Here is an 18,340-nt window from a genome sequence, read left to right as displayed (position 1 = left end):
TGTTTTTTTTTTTTTTTGGTGCATCAACACTCTGCTGTAGTGAATTGCTCAAAGGCACCTTCGCTGAGTTGATAATATCTAATCAGGAGGGCGCCTGAAAAGCTTAAGGCTTGAAATGCTTAAAAAGTGAAAATCAGATGATTAGAGTTTCAGATAGAAACGCGCGCAGACATTCAGGGACTAAACAGGACAAAGACGCTGCTCCTGATCATCTTTTTGCACATAATTTCACTAACGTCAGGAGACCTTTAGGTCTGACTGGCGAGTAAAGGTCAGGAAAGGCTATATTATGCAGATCATCAGTCATTTCATTGAAGGATTTCTCTTTTTTTTTTTCTTCTTTCCTGAACCAGAAACATGATTATGGTGACACACACACACACACACACACACTATCTGTTTCCGTCTCACCCGGTCCCACTGTCTCTCTTTGTTGAGCAGAATGATAACCAGCTTGGGGTGCATCTGGTATCCGTCCTCGCTGAACGACAGATTACGCCCCTCAAACGTCACATTCATCAGGTACCTGTAGCGGGAAACATTGAGGAGAAGGACAGAGGGAGAGACAGAATGAGACATACATCATTCTGTGAAAAATAAGCTCCTCAGTGGCATTTCACAAACATCTCACTTGCTCTATATTTTCTACTTCCATTCTTGTTGAATGCTTGTTTCATGGCCATTAAAGTGCCACTACATGTTCAAATATATTCAAGTGTTCGAAGACATTACAAATACATACAGTCCTTGTGTACCAAGAAGCCGATATCAGCTTTGCCATAAAAAGAGTAACCGAAATGAGTCACCATGTGCACATGGATCATAGAGCAGAACAGCAGATGAAGGTTTTAAGGCGGATGTGAGCAAAATTTATGGCGGCATATCAGAGCTTTATGTTGAATATTACACATTGAATCAAAGAAAGGCAACGCGTTCACCCTTACCTAATGGAGGTTGCATGGAAGTGACAGTCGTTCACACAATAACAGAAAATAGGTGAAACAGCTGAACTGGCTCTTCCCAAAGTCAACAAAATCGACCCATTTCCAAAGTCAAACCTCATAAATGCATCCACGACCACATTACAGATTATATTTTAACAATTTGAAACATAAGGTCGGAAGTTCTTGGCAGAGGAGTTTAAGGATGTGCCTTGGCAGTGTTCACACTTGCCCCGCCGATCCTTGATCTCCCAAAATTAGATCAACTAAAAGGGAAAGTCTTGGTTTATTAAAAGGCCGTGTGGAGCGCCTCCTCCACTGAGGGGCGATAGAGAGTTTTGAGACGCTGCAGCAGCAGGATAAATCGTGGGGTCAGGGGAATACCGTAGAGTTCATTGATGTGTGATCCTACAAACTAACTTCCACAGCAGTGCTGTGTGCTGGGCTGAACGCAAAACAGCGCAATGCAAGGGGGACGCCTGTGGTGGCATTTTTACAAGCTGAGGACACACAACATCTTAAAAAATGTATCAAGGACTCAAAAGACAGGCAGATTTTTCCTTTGTTTCACATGCCAACATCAACTAAGATTCACTGCGGTTCAGACACATGTCGCCTCCTGTACATTTCCATTCAGACGTCGCTGGTCTGCATTCATCTTTAATCCAAACTGCAGCTATGGGCTTTATGGTCTGGCTGCTTGTGCAACAAATCTTGACTAAGATCAAACGCACAGCGGGTGTTCAGGGTGTTCGAACACCAGGACTATCATGGAGGCAACATAAAATAAACAAATGTGCGTTTCATCCCCATTCTCTCTGAAGGTCAGGTGAGTTTGCACCTCAGCTTTTGTAATAGCAGTTTTATATTATATTACACGAGAATTCACACCTGCACATTTGCAATTTAAACAACGTGGGCATGTGGGAATGTGACAATGACACCTACATCGATCTGAACCTCACACAGAAAGCAGGTGTGAGATTGAACTCTATTTCTCATTTGGATTAAAAAAAAATGATGCTTCGAGCGGGTTGTTTGCAAGAAAGCTGCTGATTTCGACAAAGAAAAATATGAGATTACAACTTAATTAGTGAGCTTCTGGTGGGAGAGATACTGTAAACTACCCCCACTATAGTTTTAAGGCAATTTAAGGCTTTGAGTCTTCGAGGCAGTTTTAGGGAGTTGGTGAAGATTTCTGCACAAAGGCACACAAACCAAACTCTCAAGACGGTAATGATAACATTGCAAATGCTGGGGGAAAGAAAATCCACAATCCATCATTTAAATGCTACCTAAAACACTAAGTAATAGGACTGAATCCAAATAGTAAGCCATTTGGATTCAATGAACACATTATAAAGCAAATACTGAGTGGAATTGGAAGAGCACTGCAGAGAGGGACAAAGAAAAGGAGGCTCGCAAACAAGCAATGCGGCGTGTATCTGGTGTCACAGGCAAGAAAAAAGAAGTGTATCAGGAGAGAGAGAGAGAGAGAGAGAGAGAGAGAGAGAGAGAGAGAGAGAGAGAGAGAGAGAGAGAGAGAGAGAGAGCAAGCATTGCCTCTGTCAGGTGAAATCATTTTACCTCCCCTCACACACAGGCACTCAGCAGCGTATTCTCTTGCAGTGATTACGGTTCATGTGCGTGGGAGTGTGTAAGTGTGTGTACATGAGAACGGTGATGTTTATGTCAGGTGAACTCAGATTCACTTCCCTGTCATCACACACACACACACACACACACACACACACACACACACACACACACACACACACACACACACACACACACACACACACACACACACACACACACACACACACACACACACACACACACACACACACACACCCTTTACACTCGCTCTCTCCCTTTCTGTGACTGTTTCCATGGAAACACTTTGCCTCAAAAACCGCACACAGCGTATGTATATGTAGATGAATAGCTAAATGACAAAAGAAAAGTGCGGGTGAGTGTGTGAGTCGAGTACTGACTTGGTGACAGTGTGCTGATGGGGGGGGGCGTCTTTGCGCAGTGAATGGGTTAATGTATGAGGACCTATGATCATCAGCAGCATCACTTTGTGTGTTTTTTTTTTTTTTTTTGTACAAGACACTCCATTTACTATCCATACATCTACACATGCATACATCCATCTCAGACTTATGTAATCCAGCAATTAGTCTAATGTCAGCTTTCTTATTCTATTTCCTGTATTAAATATTGATATTTTCAATAGGCTCTGATGATCTGACTCCTCCAGCATCATACCGTCTCCTGCGGCCCCATGTGTCCGGCTAACAGCCCCGTCCTGTCGAGCCTTTGGCACGGATACAAAGTGCAGAGAATCTGCTGCATAAATCATAAGCCATTTACAAAATGACTTGACGCCATGCACCCCCCCCCCCCCCCCCCCACAATTTAATCTTCACATAGAAAGCTATTGTTGCGGCCAGCGTGCATGTGCGTTTGCCACTGTACACGCCGACAACAGCGAAACACAAGCATATGTGTGTTGCCATGGCATCCACAACCACTGTGATTTCCAAGCCGATGTGCCGCGTTGCTATGGTGACGGTAATCTCGCCGAGGGTGGGGGAAAAAAAGACACAGAGAGAGAGAGAGAGAGAGCGAGAGAGAGAGAGAGAGAGAGAGAGAAAGATGGAGAGGTGGGATTCAAAGAAAAACAAAGAGGGGAGGGGATGGGACCCGTTACAACGCGACTGCAACATGCTTCTTCTGCTCTTCTCCCTGCGTGCTGCGACTCTGCTGCCTTTACAGGAAGGCACTTATTCTCCGCGTCCTCTCTGTCTCTCCCTCTCTCCCTCTCTCTGTGCAGTCACCTCCTCTGAACTCCCAGCGTTGCTACCGAAAAAAAAGGACACACACACATATACGACATAGCGACAGACACTTAAGGAGTTTACTCAGCGTTCGGGCTCAAAGAGGTGCGGAGAAAGGCAACATCTAAAAGCCGCCGGGCTCGCTCTCTGAGCCGCTGCACTGGAGCAGTCGGGTGTTAAGTGGCTTGCTTGGAGCTCGATGACAGTCCATAACTTTCGCTGCATTCCTCTCTGCAGATAAACATGTGAACACAAAGCTAACCTCGACCCCCCCCCCCGCCACCACAGCATGTGTCATGGAATAGCATTAGGTTGTGTGCATGTTAGGAATCCTGTTCACATACGGTGTGTGCATCGCATGATAAGACTGAGTCACACATCCACCCACCCGCTAAACCCCGAGGTTTTTTTTTTTTTGATATCCTGTTGAACCTGTCAGTTTTCGGCTTAAGCTGGAGGGGAGCATCTCAGCTGTACAGTACAGGAGGTGAATTAAAATTCAAACAGCAGCAGCAGCAGCAGCAGCAGCAGCAGCAGCAGCAGCAGCAGCAGTCGTCTCCACCTGGATAAGAAAAGCGACCAACACCAACCGGAGTCCGACATGGAGAGCTGCAGTCACAAACTACCGCAGCAATTTCACTAAAGTCTTCATGCCTTAGCAGCATGACAGACAATACGATATTCCAGTTTAATTTCACGAAAAACCTTCTGTGGAGAATCCGAACGACTACCACACACACACACACACACACACACACACACACACACACACACACACACACACACACACACACACACACACACACACACACACACACACACACACACACACACACACACACACACACACACACACACACACACACACACACACACACACACACCGCTCTCAGACAAACACTTGCCATGCTAACTCCATGGCCTGACACAGATACGTTTTAGCGCATGTTCTGGTGTGAATAATGGAGGAGTTGTGTGAAATATTGATAAGTCAGTTTTAATAAATTAACCCTGACATGAATTAATCATGAATTACACTCCTTAGCAATTACTGTGGTGCAATGTACTTATTGGATTTGTAGAGGAGGAATATATATGGAGAACGATAACATACCCCATATGGCATTCTGTGGTCGAGGCAGACAAACATACTGAAGCGTAGCTGCATGCACACTTTGGGGTGTGCAGTGTGAAGGCGAGGTGAGAATTTATAGCGTGTGGATGCATTTGTAAGTATCTATTGTGCATGTGTGTATTTAATCATGTGGATGTAAGTAGTTTATTAATTCTTATAAATGGGAACGGCTATAAAGAAAGAGAAAGGAAGAAGGTAGACATACGGCTATGATTGTGTTTACCTTTGACACTAAACACTAATTATGAGATTCATTTTAAAGGGTCAACCTTGAACAGCTTGGACCTTCTATATGGATACCTGAGGCAACATTGGTCGCCTCATGATTTCCTAATTTCCACACGTCCTGGAAAAAAAGAAAAATCTTCGAAAGCCTCAAAAGGCAAATGTATATACTGCAAAACAACTGAAAATCTATAACAGCCTGCAGGAGGAGAAAGTAGGTGAAGCAGGGAAGCAGCAAACGGCCCAAAAAAAACCAGGTGAAAGAATGTTATAAAAATAGAAAGAAAGGCAACGACTGCATTGAAAGACAAAGAAGTGGAGGACTCACTAAAGCTGATGGAGAATTGAACATATTTGCTGAGAGACAGATTAAAACATCTGGGTGGAGAAAGGGAGGCAGAAAGACAGTTGGAGGGAAGAGAGATGGGGGGGAAATGGAGGAGGGGGTTGTGAGCAGGAGCATCCCTGACCTAGTTCCAATCAAGCCCCCTCACAAACGGGGTGACACCTCCTACTGGGTTGTGCCATTAACACGAACCCAAGCCCTTTATAGAGACTGAAGACGCTAGAAACACACAGACACAGATAATTATGTTTGACCTCAACTTTATCGAATTCTAACTTGACTTTAAAACCTCTCTCAATCGTAGTTTGACATGAGTCTCCATGACTCGCGTTACAATCACTGTGTCCCCATCAGTGTAGAAGAACGTGAACTCGCACACGAACGTGTCGTCATATTTTTTAGGGGCACTGCATTGACCAAACTTATGTCAAACCTTAAAACATGTCCTCATCTGACATTCTTATGATTACCCCGATGGGAAGCTCAATTTGTGTCCCCATGAGTCAGTGTGCAATCACAACATCCCCACCAGTCAGGAATAGCAAGCAGACTCACAAACACAAAGTGTTTTCATGCATTAATGCATTGGCTTACTTTCCTGAAAAAAGTTACTGGGAACAACCACAAATACTACTGACCAGGGCTTTCATTTCAGGACGTTTGGAGACTCTGCATTGACTTACATCTACTTACAGACGTTTTTTTTAAGTCCAACACGACTACTTAAGTGTCTAACATTCAAACCAAAGTCTTCTTTCAAGGAACTTTTGGTCTCACAAGGATGACAAGCCCCGCCCTGGTGTGAGAGCGTCAACAAAATTCGGTCGTCACAGTGAGAAATACACAGACACACATAAACACCTGAACGGACACACAGTCGGATGCTCGCTTGGCTCAACAGCGTCAAGTTGCTGCTTCCAAATGCTCTGCACCCAGAAACAACCGCACACAACCACTGCACTAAAAGCATCGCTGAGGCCACACAAGTTCACAAATGTCCACCGAGCTTAAAAGCACTTGACACCTTTCCAACTTGAAGCTCATCTGGAAGCCGTCCATACCTGGCAAGGTCAGGGCCACTGTTGTCAAACTCGTGATTCTCTCCACTGTTGTGTATTGCTCACACCAGCGGTCCCTATTTCTGTCTCCTCATTCACTCTGCCTTTTTTTTTTTTTTTTTTGCTCCCTGTGCTCTGCTCTGCTCTCTTCTCCCCTCTTTCCACTATCTTCATTCGTCAGGCTCGTACTGTAGCATTAGCTGGAATGTCACAGTGCCGGCTACAGTGGACTTAATTTACTTAGCCGAGTGACGTGTCCTCCTCTTGTGGTTTTTCTATGAAAGCACTCAGGGCTAAACAAGGAAATGCTAAGCGGAGTGGGATCAACATAACATATGGCTTATAAAGTCAAGCAGATGACCATGACTATAGAGCAATTCCTCATCTTTCAGAAGACTTAAATGTAAACTTGACTTGATTCACGTATGCAACAGCCTAAACCATTTGTAATCCAAAAACAGAAGACATTACATTGTTCATTTTAGTTTGAGATGACAATCCAACCGTCTCCTATATGTTTCATACAGACTAGGGTCACTGGAACTATATAATAGGAAGGGGGGGGGGGGGGGGGGGGGGGGGCACTATATTACAGCCACACAAACACACACATTTACACTTGCAGCTAATTTGAAAAACTAATGGCTGACATTTCCGTCGGGAGTGGCCGGGATGGACAGGATTAAAAATGATCAGAACAGCAAAGGTCGAGCGGTTCAGAGAGGACAGACGGAGACAGTTCAGACATGGGCTAAAGAGGAAGTAGATGAATTGGACAAATGATGGTGAAGATGAAGCTGCCAGGCAGAAGAAGAGGAGGACGATTGATGGATATCGTCGGCGACCACTGGAGGGAGTGAAGGAATAAACCAACACGGATGTTTTCAGATTGAATTAGGAGCCTCGAGTACATGGATGAAAACCTCCCAGGCACAAACTGTTGCTCTGAGGCTTTACGCAACCTTTCAAGGGAAGACGTGTTGTTTTTGCCTTTTCGTTTTAGATAAGTTCCACGTTTACTGGGCAACGTTTTGAAAACGATGGCTGGTTTATGGCCACTAGTGGGTGCTGTTGGGTGTTTTTGGAGTGAAGCCCCACACGCCTGTGCGCAGAGAACAATATGCTTTAAACATCAACAATGGGAGTACACGGACATTCGTATAGACAGACGACAAAGTTTGATTGTTATTACAGATGACTGTAAATTATAAAACTCATTCAAAAGAAGCTTGATATGACGCGCGCTAACCACAGGACCCTTGTGAGTCGTGCAATTTTGGTCATATGCACATAATGGACATAAATATTTAACCTCACCTGTTAATTACTGACTTCAGGTGTTTCAGTCAGACTCCTCAATACAGCTATATAAAATCAAGCACATACCAAGGCATTGTGGAAAACCTTATGCTCCCAACTTTCAGGCAAGAGTTTAAGGAAGGTCTTTCTCCATTCCGACAAGTTGTGCCCCAGTGCACAAGGCAAGGTCCATGAAGACCTGGTTTTGTAGAAGAACTGTCACTTTAACCTCATCAAGCACCTTTGGACTGAACTGGAATTGATATTGTGAAACAGGCTTTCTCATCTGAATAAATCGGCAGCAAATCCCACAGAAACACTTGTTTTTGAACACAATGTCAATACGTCCCCTGTTGGTATGGCTTTTTTCATAAAACGTATGTCTGTGATAACATGTACAGCTGCTCTATTCTTCCTTTATCTCTCATCCTTTGCAGTGTTGCCTCAAATTTTCCAAAAAAAAAAAAAAAAAAAGCCTGAATCACCACCCAGAAATTGTGGAGTAATAAAGCACTTCCCGACAGTTCTCTCTCTTGTTCTTCATCAGTTAGTGGAGTTATGTGAGGAGGGAAGTCATCCTCAGAACCACAAACCCCCAGCGGGATTACTTTTACCCTCGGGGGCTTCTGCTGTTGCCTGAGGGTATTTAGAAAGACTATCAAGTAGCTCAACTCATTTAAAAGAAGAAGGATTTAATATACCATCAAAATAAACTAAACGTTGAGTCAGCTGTGAGCTAAACAATTACTTTAGGTTGCAAGTGTGTGGAAGCAAATAAAAGCATAAACAACTTAAATAAATATAATACTGAATGTAAACCCGGTCAAAACTGCTTCACCTTTCACTTCTCACAATCTATGATTTAATAGCATTCAAAGTGCATTCAGATGACCACATTTGTATTTTGTGAAGTAACTATGGCTCGCCTTTTTCTGAGTCACAGGTAGTTGCACTGTTGTGAATTTGAGTCTGCAGTCTGACCCAAACAGCACAGCAAAGTTTACTGACCGTCCGGTACGTCATGAAGACTCACAATGGACCGAGAAGAAAGATGTGCATAATTACATGTACTTTTTGGAGACTTTTCCTCAGTCAGTCAGTAGGTACATGCTCGAGGCAACACAAGCAGATTTGCTGATGTTTTCACTGCAGCTTTGTTGTCTTTTGCGTCTTGTGGTTTGCTGTTTTGTTTAACAGATTGTAATGAATTTTGATGTCTTTTTTTTAAGGGGGGGAAATTAATGTTTTAATCTCTCTGTCATTTGCATCCCTCATTTCTGGGAGTTTACTATACGAGTGACAGATAAAAGATATGGACTCCGCAGCTGGTGGCGTTGGCGAGCAGGTAATCCGACGGGGTTGTGGGGTTCCATGTTACTCCGCTCTACACGAAGCCCCTTAGCTTTCTGATTAGTTTCACTTCCATCACGAGACCAATCGATCTTTATGGATGTTTTCCAGATTAATAGCACAGCAGCTAAATGTCATTTTTGACAGCTGAGAATTTATTGTGACCCGACTGAATTTATTAATGACTTACTTGGAAGGTTTGGTGGAAAATGTCTAAACAGTGCTTGGATTCACCGGATGGTGACGAGTCTTTCTATGCTCATCTAGAGGTGAACCAGCAAGGCAGCGGGGGAATCCGTCCAGCCGTCCAGCCAACCAACCAAGCAGCCGATGAGCCGAGCAACCAGCCGTTCAATCAGTTTCTAGTCTATAGACTGTAGGCCAAATGCTAATCTCCTGATGGAACACTTAAAGACAAAGGTTATCACCAAACAAATTTAGTTAAGGCAGCGAAGGGCGAAGGATCTTAGCAGCGCTCACAACTGATCTAATCAACAACACAGCTAAGTTGATTATCGGACTGCAGGTCTGGAGCACAGACAATGGCTGGGGAGGACCAGGACGATGGAGATGGGAGGAAAACCGAAAGTAGAACACCGGAGAACAGATGTATGGAAGCAGACCGGCCAAGAGAGGACAGAGAAGGAACGTGATGGAGGTTGGAGGGCGCCGAGCGCAGCTGAGAGCGGGCACAGGACACCGCGGAAAAACTCCGGAGCGAAGTTGAGAAGAACAAAGTGAGGCACACATGAACAAAACAGGGGAATTGTATTCTGGGGCAACAGCGGCTGCCATGAACTCGCCGTTATCTCAAAGCAGTAAGCAGTGGTGAAACAAATGCTGAGCTTCAGAGAGGAGTGAACCGCGGACACGGGCTGAAATGACATCTGAAGAGCAAGCTGGAAGGAACAACAAAGCTCTGTTGCCTTAGTGCAGGATTGCCGTTGAGCTTGGACCATGAGCGGAAAAAAAAAATAAATTATCTACATCCCTCAGAAGCAGCGCAGTCAGAAAAGGTGAGCATGTGCTGCTTTAGTAGACTCGTGTTTTCTCCTGCTGCACATGAGAGGGAATACATCCATGTCAAAAGCTGCATTTCAGATGAACGTGTACCTTTGATCAATCAGTGTCTATCCCAAAAGAAGAGGTATTATGTTCTTCCACTGCTACAGCTACACCGCTACCGATCAACATGCCATAAGTAGGAAACATCCTTCAACAGCTATAACACACACACACACACACACACACACACACACACACACACACACACACACACACACACACACACACACACACACACACACACACACACACACACACACACACACACACACACACACACACACACACACACACAGAGCCGGCCCTCCTTGGCAGTCTGTCTCTGTTAAGTGCTGTAAAAACACACATACCCACACACATCCAGCTCCAGCAGACATGCAGAGTGGCAGAAGGGTGAAACTGCCCTCTGAATATAATAGTGCGCTGAGCTCTGGAGCACAGCGCGACAGGGGATGGTGTTCGCCGACTGAAACGCCATTGGGACCAATTAGGCAGCGCGCAGAGCAAAGCGCAGCCGAACGCTACGCTTCACAACCAGTTCAAAAGGCCTGCTGCTGAGACGGACAGCTGAGGGGGTGGGGTTGCTTTTCCTGTGGAAGGGGGCATGCAATGTGTGTGTGTGCATGTGCATGTGCAGGGTATTATTACATAGGGGGAGGATGATCACAGTATGCGAGGGATGAAGGACCGCACATGTGCTCTTGGTGTGTGCGTGTGTCAGCATCTGCTGCGTTCGTGATTGTGCTGATCTACGCCGGGACGCTCGTGTTGATCTCGGACCACCTGAACCCAGAGCCGTTTAAAAGCTGCTGAGTGCAGCTTTTCAACGTCCATAAATCATTGCCGCATTAATTCAGATACATTAGTGTAATTGTAAATAAAGGGCTGTAAATAAATGAGACCACCGCTGAGAGACATGCCCTCTACGCTGTACATTACTTTCCGTTTTTGCCCCACAGACCCAGTATTTGTGGGATTTGTGCAGAGTTGCTGCAGGGCAAAAAGTGAGCTTTTTACTGCATAAACAGGAACAGTTCCTCCAGTACACTCTGTCACAACAATATGTTGGGACATCTCATGAGAAGGTGAACGATTTATGGGATAAAGACACACACACACACAAATAAATAAATAAATAAATAAAACACCACTAAAACTTTTGTAATAAATAAATTAAAAACTTCACAATCTCCTAATGGTACTTGTCACATTAACTGGAACTGTGCACATGAAGTTAAGAGTTTCCCAAAGCTTGAAAATAACCCTGATTATACAATACTGATGTCAACACCATCACAGAGTTTGGGCTTAAAACTTAAAAGTTTTAATAGGAGGTCTGTGCAATGAACTGTGGGCAGGAGATAAAAAAAAAAACACCAAACATTTCGTAGAGACTTTGATGGCAGATTTGGGTCAAAATATCTAAGTTTCTCTTTTGAAAGTGCACTTCAAGGTTGAATTTAAAATCTTGAGAAAAATATGTGTGAGAATGTAAATTTTTACCGAAACATTCAACTCACTTTTTTTAGTATAATGCAGAGAATTATTGAGACATTATTATAATCGCATTTTCCCAATAATGTAATAAGTTATTACGTAAGTACATTAAGGAGTAGCTTTTAAAAACTGCAGCCAATATTTTAATAATACAAAAATAGGATTGCTGGAAATAAAGGCCTTTTTTTTTTTTTGCAGTTTGCTCATCCATAAGAGTAAAATGGAGAGTCGGCATATTCAAAAATCTTGTATTATTTTATTGCATTACTGGCAGTTATCACAATATTGGCTGCTACAAACCCTGACGTCTCAGTGAGTGTACCGTTTGAGTCTCGGTAGCACTCCTGTCTTCGCGTTCACTCACCTGAGCACTTCGTTGGGGTTGCCTGAGATGGGGGTCTTCTTGTCCGGGCTCCGTGGCACTCAGACTTCAGCAGGGTGTGCGGCCCCCGGTCCATCATCATGGTGGACGTGGCCATAGTGATGATCGCCACACCGTCACGGACGCGAGCCTCAAGGCCGTAGTCCCACTCGTCGTAGGACACGGAGAGGAGGCCTGGACGGACGAAATGAGAGGAGGAGAGACGAGGATCAGAGGAGGTGCAGAGTGAAAGAAGAGCTGTGAGGGGGGGGGTGATTAAAAGAAAGGAAGGATTCAAGACTCGAAGGGAAATACAGAACAACAAAGAGAAGTGATGATATGGAAGAATATACAGAGACCGACAAAGGAGCGTCAGACAGATGGAGGAAGCGAGTCTCGGGGAACTGGGGATGATCCTGCGAGGGTCTATAGAACGTACATGTTTTGAGCTGAGTCCAAGAGACGAGCATACACTACACGATGACTCAGAGAGCAGATGAGCTGCAGTCCCATTCTGCCTGACTAAGTGTCTATCACCTTGCTGTGTTTGTCCATCTGTCTGTCTCTGTTTGTTGGCCTTAGCTCTGTCTGTACGCCTGTTTGTCTGTCCTCCTGTCTGCCTGTTCTCTCTTCACAATCTGTCAAATGTTTAGGAACATTTATTTGTACGTCTCTCTCTCTCTCTCTCTCTCTCTCTCTCTCTCTCTCTCTCTCTCTCTCTCTCTCTCTCTCTCTCTCTCTCTCTCTCTCTCTCTCTCTCTCTCTCTCTCTCTCTCTCTCTCTCTCTCTCTCTCTCTCTCTCTCTCTCTCTCTCTCTCTCTCTCTCTCTCTCTCTACCGATGCCCTTCAAACCCTCCATCAGCCCATTCAACTGTGGGCAGGATGCCTCCTTCACCGCGTCCTTCACTGCCGCTGATTATCAGAGAGTGACGGGCGAGTACCTCACCCATACATGGACATTGAACGCATTCTCAAGGCAGTTATTCATCTAATAACTTTGCTTTTATGCATGCAAACTACCAACAACAGACTCATTTGACCTTATCTTTCTGTTCTAAGAGTTTCTTTGCCCTTTTGTAACCTTAATATATATTTCTTTTTATTATCCTCTATCTGGCCATCCATCCACAACAGGTTTGTTTAACAAAACCAGTCCAGTAAAGTAAAAAAAAAAAAAAAAAAAACACTTTAATTTCTTAATGAAACCAGCTGCTGTTTCGAATGTTTTTACTGGGAGTTACACAGGAATGTTGAGCGCCGAGACGTCAGTGATGTAGCAGTGAAAGCTGCGTTATTGCTACTGAAGCAGCATGAGACGCGAAGACAAACTGTGACGGTGGATTGCATGAAGGAGGCTACAAAACGCCACAAATAGAGGACATTTTGGACATATCACTGTTGGAAGGCTTGTTAAAATTGTTTGTAGGCCTTTTAAATTGTGTTTAGTGTGCTTAAACGTGAGAATATTTTCTATCAATCTATCTATGTATGTCGACTGGACTTTAAAAATGACATTCATATTATTAATGTGTTTTGAAATATATATCCCAGTGTATTCATACTTTACAGCAGATTTTAAAAAACACACACGGCCGACGAGAGGGGTTGATTTACGGGTAAAATTAGGCTCCTGTGCATATAATAAAACCACGGCTGACATTTTGATAATGAGTTCCGCCTTTATTAAACCTCCATTATTGACAATATAATCCATTATAATGTTCAATCATAATATGATTAACTCATGACTAATAGTCACCATTAATTGATGACACACGGTGCATGATCCCAGCGCTCGATGTTTATCTCTTTTTAATGACCGATCATTTGGTTCTCCAGTTTGCCCGTGTCAGGATTTCATCTTGTTGGAGTTAACAGGTGGGATTGTACTGATAGTCTCACCCAGTTGTCTGCAGCTTTTACACATTGGGCTGAAAGAAAACTGGTCTGGAGTCACAAAAAGCTGCATAAACTCTGCATACAACTGTTTTCTGGGACTAAACTCAACATTAATCACCGGACGTAAAGGGAGCAGGTGGTCGGATGAGAAGTGGGACGTGGTGCATAGTTTAGTTGAAATAAACAGGAAGTATTTGTAACTTTTGAGACCTAAGACTGCATGATCGGGATTACCTATGAGAGCTTATCGGTCGAACAAACACACTCGGAGCCACAAATAATAGTGATGATAATAATAGTAACTGTGAATCCACTTATTTTCAGAGGCTGAAGATCCACATGTTGCAGAGACCTGGTGCAACCCTACTGGAAGAAGATTCAAGTATAATTAGGATGTTCTGGATTTCAGAGAACGGGTGATCATTGAATCGGGTCTAAAGTGGCACCACCAGTCTCTCATCATTTATGAGAAAAGGCACAGAATCGCCGTCTTTCTTTACACAGAAGCATACGGTTGAATATAAACATCCAGCAGTAATCTAAACAAAGCTCAAGCATTTAATATTTTAGTATTCAACCAATAACCTATAAAAGCACCGTAATAAAGATGCTAAAACTTCTCATCAGGCTCTCATGGTTTATCGCATCAACTGTTGCTTGGCAACAAGAAACAGCCGGTTGGTGCATGTGACATGCAGCAGCTTCTCCCGGTCAATTGTTTGTAAATGTTCTCAATATTTCTACACTGTGACTGTGATCGATCGGCTAAAAAGGCCGGTGTCTGGAGACGCCGTCGTGGCCACACTCAGCTTCACCTTGGTCAGATGTAATTGACTCACTGTTAACTGGGTGACAGAGACTAAACGAGCAGCAGGTACAGATCTCGGGTCTGCCTGCAGGCTGAGTAGAAAGGAGAACAATCACAGGTGTCTCTGGGGTTAAAAGCTAAATGTGCCCCTCCTCGATTAGATTTACAGAAGTAAATATGTCTTCATTACTTCTTTATACACCATAGTGAAATGTTTTGACCAGGGGTGTCCAACACACTTCAGTTCATTCTGCCCAATTTCATCTCCAGTGGGCTGGACCATTGAAATAATGCCATAATAACCTTTAAATTCAAATGTTTTTCTTTGTTGTGGCACAGAGTATATGAGAGAAAGAAAACAACTAACAATTACTATCATAAACTACTACAATTTCAACACAAAGCCAATTTTAATGAAACCTTCAGGTGCAATAAAATATAACGTCCAAATAACCTGTTGCATTCTGCATGTTTTCCCAAACTCACCCTGACATGGTTTTGAGTCTAGCATGATCGCTTCTATGCAGATATCTCAGCTGGATCTCAGTGTGATCTCAGTCTTGAAAAAACATTGTTTTGTTTGAAATGTTTACAATTTGCTTGAAAAAAATGCCAGAAGATGGTTTGGTATTGTTACGATATAAATAAAATTTGTTCTTTCTCCGCTTGTTCATTTACTTTTAACAAAATCTGGATTTGATGTCGTGACCGACAGCTGCCGTGAGGACTCAGTCACGATCGGGTCAATAGTCTCTCTGCACAGTGACTCTGATGATAGCTGATGTCTGTACTAGTCTGAAGAAGACACTTGTGTGCAGTAAAAGCAAACAAGGGCAAGTCAGCTGATGTTCAGCCGACATGATGTTATTAGAAAAGCAAAGCCTGCTTTACTTTGCCTCGTCGTGAAAACAGCACCATATTGCTCCACATGTTGCTTGACAGGAGTTGCTAACGGGGACAAGAAACTACAGAAGAAACCATTTAAGGTGGAAAACTTCCCCCATCCAAAGGTCAGTCAAAGGTGCAGCAGAGTTTTTAACTCGGCTAAAAAGGCCTCCGTGACTTCTGATGTTCTTTCTGGGCGGGGGCCCGTCAGACACCTCCGAGTTCAGGGTTCAAGCAGCTCTCAGCGCAGGATGTTCCCGCTTTCAAGTCAATTCGTCGGGCCGTCCGTCCGTCCGTCTCCCCTCGAATCCGTCAGGCGGTCCGCATCCATCTGACAGCGTATGACCACATGTCAGCCAGTCCACTACCATGTCAGCGGGCAGAAATAGACAGGCAGCCTGGCAACCTGCCTTTCCTCGGGGGGCCTCGGCGCTGACAGCTCCGGGCCCTTCAGGACCACATCTAATGTCACACACTGTTGACACTTCCTCAACGCTCGCCCGCCCCGGTCGCTCGTTCCTTCCTACACACTCCCGCTTTATTATTTCATGGGCGGGCTTCTTCTGGGGGAGATGTATGTGCACGGGTGCAGGCAGGATGAGCTCGACGGTGTGTTTTTCTCTACGTCTGGGGAGCTGCTGCCTGATGTGTATTTATTCCTACCTCTCTCAGGACATGTTTAAATGTCACAACATGGACACGTCAACTGGCATTGGTAAAGATGAAGAGCCCCGTGGCTGCTGCTGCCAAGACTTCTTCTTCTTCTTTTTTTTACTCCGGCCAGTGAAGTGGCTACTGCTTCTACCGAGCAGCAGGCTGTCTCCCCGTCACAGATTTGTATACAAAGAAACATGAGAAACAGCGATAAGACAGCGAGCGTCTATAGTAGGCAAACCGATTGGAGATCGCAACAGCAGATATTTTTGGAAACAGCTTATTATTGTCAGTGATGTCAGATGGGGTGGTTACGTTAGCGCCGTCTGAGAGGCAGCAGCGTGTAACTCTGATCACGGAGAACAGAGAGAGAGAGAGGGAGGGAGGGAGGGAGGAATGAGAGGGACTGAGAAAAGTCAGACAGCAGCAGAGACACAAAGGCACAGAAAAAATAGACCAAAATCTGAAGGGAGTAGCAGCGAGTTCGGGGGGGGGGGGGGGGGGGGGGGGGGGGTTGGGGTTGGCGGAGGCTGAAATAGTGAGATGGGAAAACACGGAGAACAGCAGCCAGAAAGAAAAGGAAGGAAACGGGAAGGAAGGAGGAGAGTGGGTGGGGAGATGGTTCCCCAGAGCGCTACTTAAGGAAGGCGTCAGCCGAGCTACCCGGGAGAATTGGAGGCTCTTCATCACACATGGTGCAAATTATTAAGTGTGCCTTGTAAGCAAATTAGCCTCACAGCGTGCGTGCACCTCAAAGTGAACCCTGGACCGCTGGATTCACCCGGGGCACACCGGCAGTGACATTTCACTCTGTTAATTCACAATCATACACTACTATCACTCCATACGGCGTTGGTTTATCTTCCTTTTGTGCTGATTAACTCGTGACAGAAGTCCTGGGATTTTTTCATTAAAAAATGAAGTGAGAAATTGATCTTTTCAGGATATCAGTAGCGCCAATCCTATAATAGGATTGTATATACAGGTTCACTAAAACAAGAAAGCAAACACCTTCGGTTCAGGCCTTGTTTACTTGACAGTGTTTTCAAGAAAAAAAACATCGTTTTCGCCTTTTCCTTTCAGAAAACGTTCATGTTTGCACGTCAACGTTTTTGCCCCGTTTTCAAAAAGTTGCGTTTTCAGTGGATCCGAGCACCGTTGTCGTGTCAACAGAAATCCAAAAACGTCACAAAAGTTTTGCATTTTTTACTTGAAAACGTTGTTGGGTAAACGGGGTCTTGAAAGAGAAGTAATGATCAGACGATAAGCTGATCGCAGAGGATGCACAAGAACAATGAAAATAACGTATTATCAAATATAAAAGTACTAATTCACACGAGATTTATTAAGAAAACATGTTTTGTTTTCTGTTGGGTTTTTGTGTCGGACAGCTTCAGTAGCATTAGCGTGACGGCTAAAGCGAAACTGAATTCACGCAGAATTAAAAGATCATGTGACTTTGTCAATAATAATCTGAAGAAACAAAAGATATAGAAAAAGAATTTAAAAATGCTGTTATTGTTATAATTTCCCCCCCCAAAAATTACTTTTTCCGGTTTAGATTTGTTCATGGTGTACTTCTTAGTAATCAAATAAAAGCATTTTGAGTTGCTCTCATTGATAAACTATTAGGCTCTAATTTTATTTAGTATAATAACAGTTGTTGTATCATAACAATACAATTACAGATCATGAAGCAAAGTCACATTTTTCAGTCAATATATTTCCTTCAATTTATGAAATTAGAGATTAACAATACTTATACTTTTACTAGTCCAGTATTTTTAATCATTAATTTCTTAACCTAATTATATGGAGCTACATGGACCTATTTGGTGTGTAGGTATGAGAGAGCACCTTTTCGGAGGAACATTTGGTTACAAGAAAGTGGCAGCAGTTATTTATGGCTTGTGCTGCTTAATGCTGAGCTACGTCCCTGTAACTATAGAAAGTAAAGAATATAAGACAAAT

General features: G+C 43.9%; 1 protein-coding gene across 1 annotated transcript in view; it reads right to left on the bottom strand.

Moving 5' to 3' along the window:
- Positions 1-18,340, bottom strand: part of grin2ba (glutamate receptor, ionotropic, N-methyl D-aspartate 2B-a) — a gene marked incomplete at both ends in the record, with an annotated part of 139,291 nt that overhangs the window by 35,693 nt on the left and 85,258 nt on the right. The window contains 3 exon segments of the mRNA XM_080487578.1: positions 412-526; positions 12,127-12,175; positions 12,178-12,318. Of these exon segments, the coding sequence (XP_080343704.1) occupies positions 412-526; positions 12,127-12,175; positions 12,178-12,318 (305 nt within the window).

This window comes from Lipophrys pholis, assembly GCF_963383615.2.
Source record: "Lipophrys pholis genome assembly, chromosome: 19".
Classification (NCBI taxonomy): Eukaryota; Metazoa; Chordata; class Actinopteri; order Blenniiformes; family Blenniidae; genus Lipophrys; species Lipophrys pholis.
The sequence above is the reverse complement of the archived record's forward strand: the minus strand, read 5'-3'. Positions and strand labels throughout refer to the sequence as shown.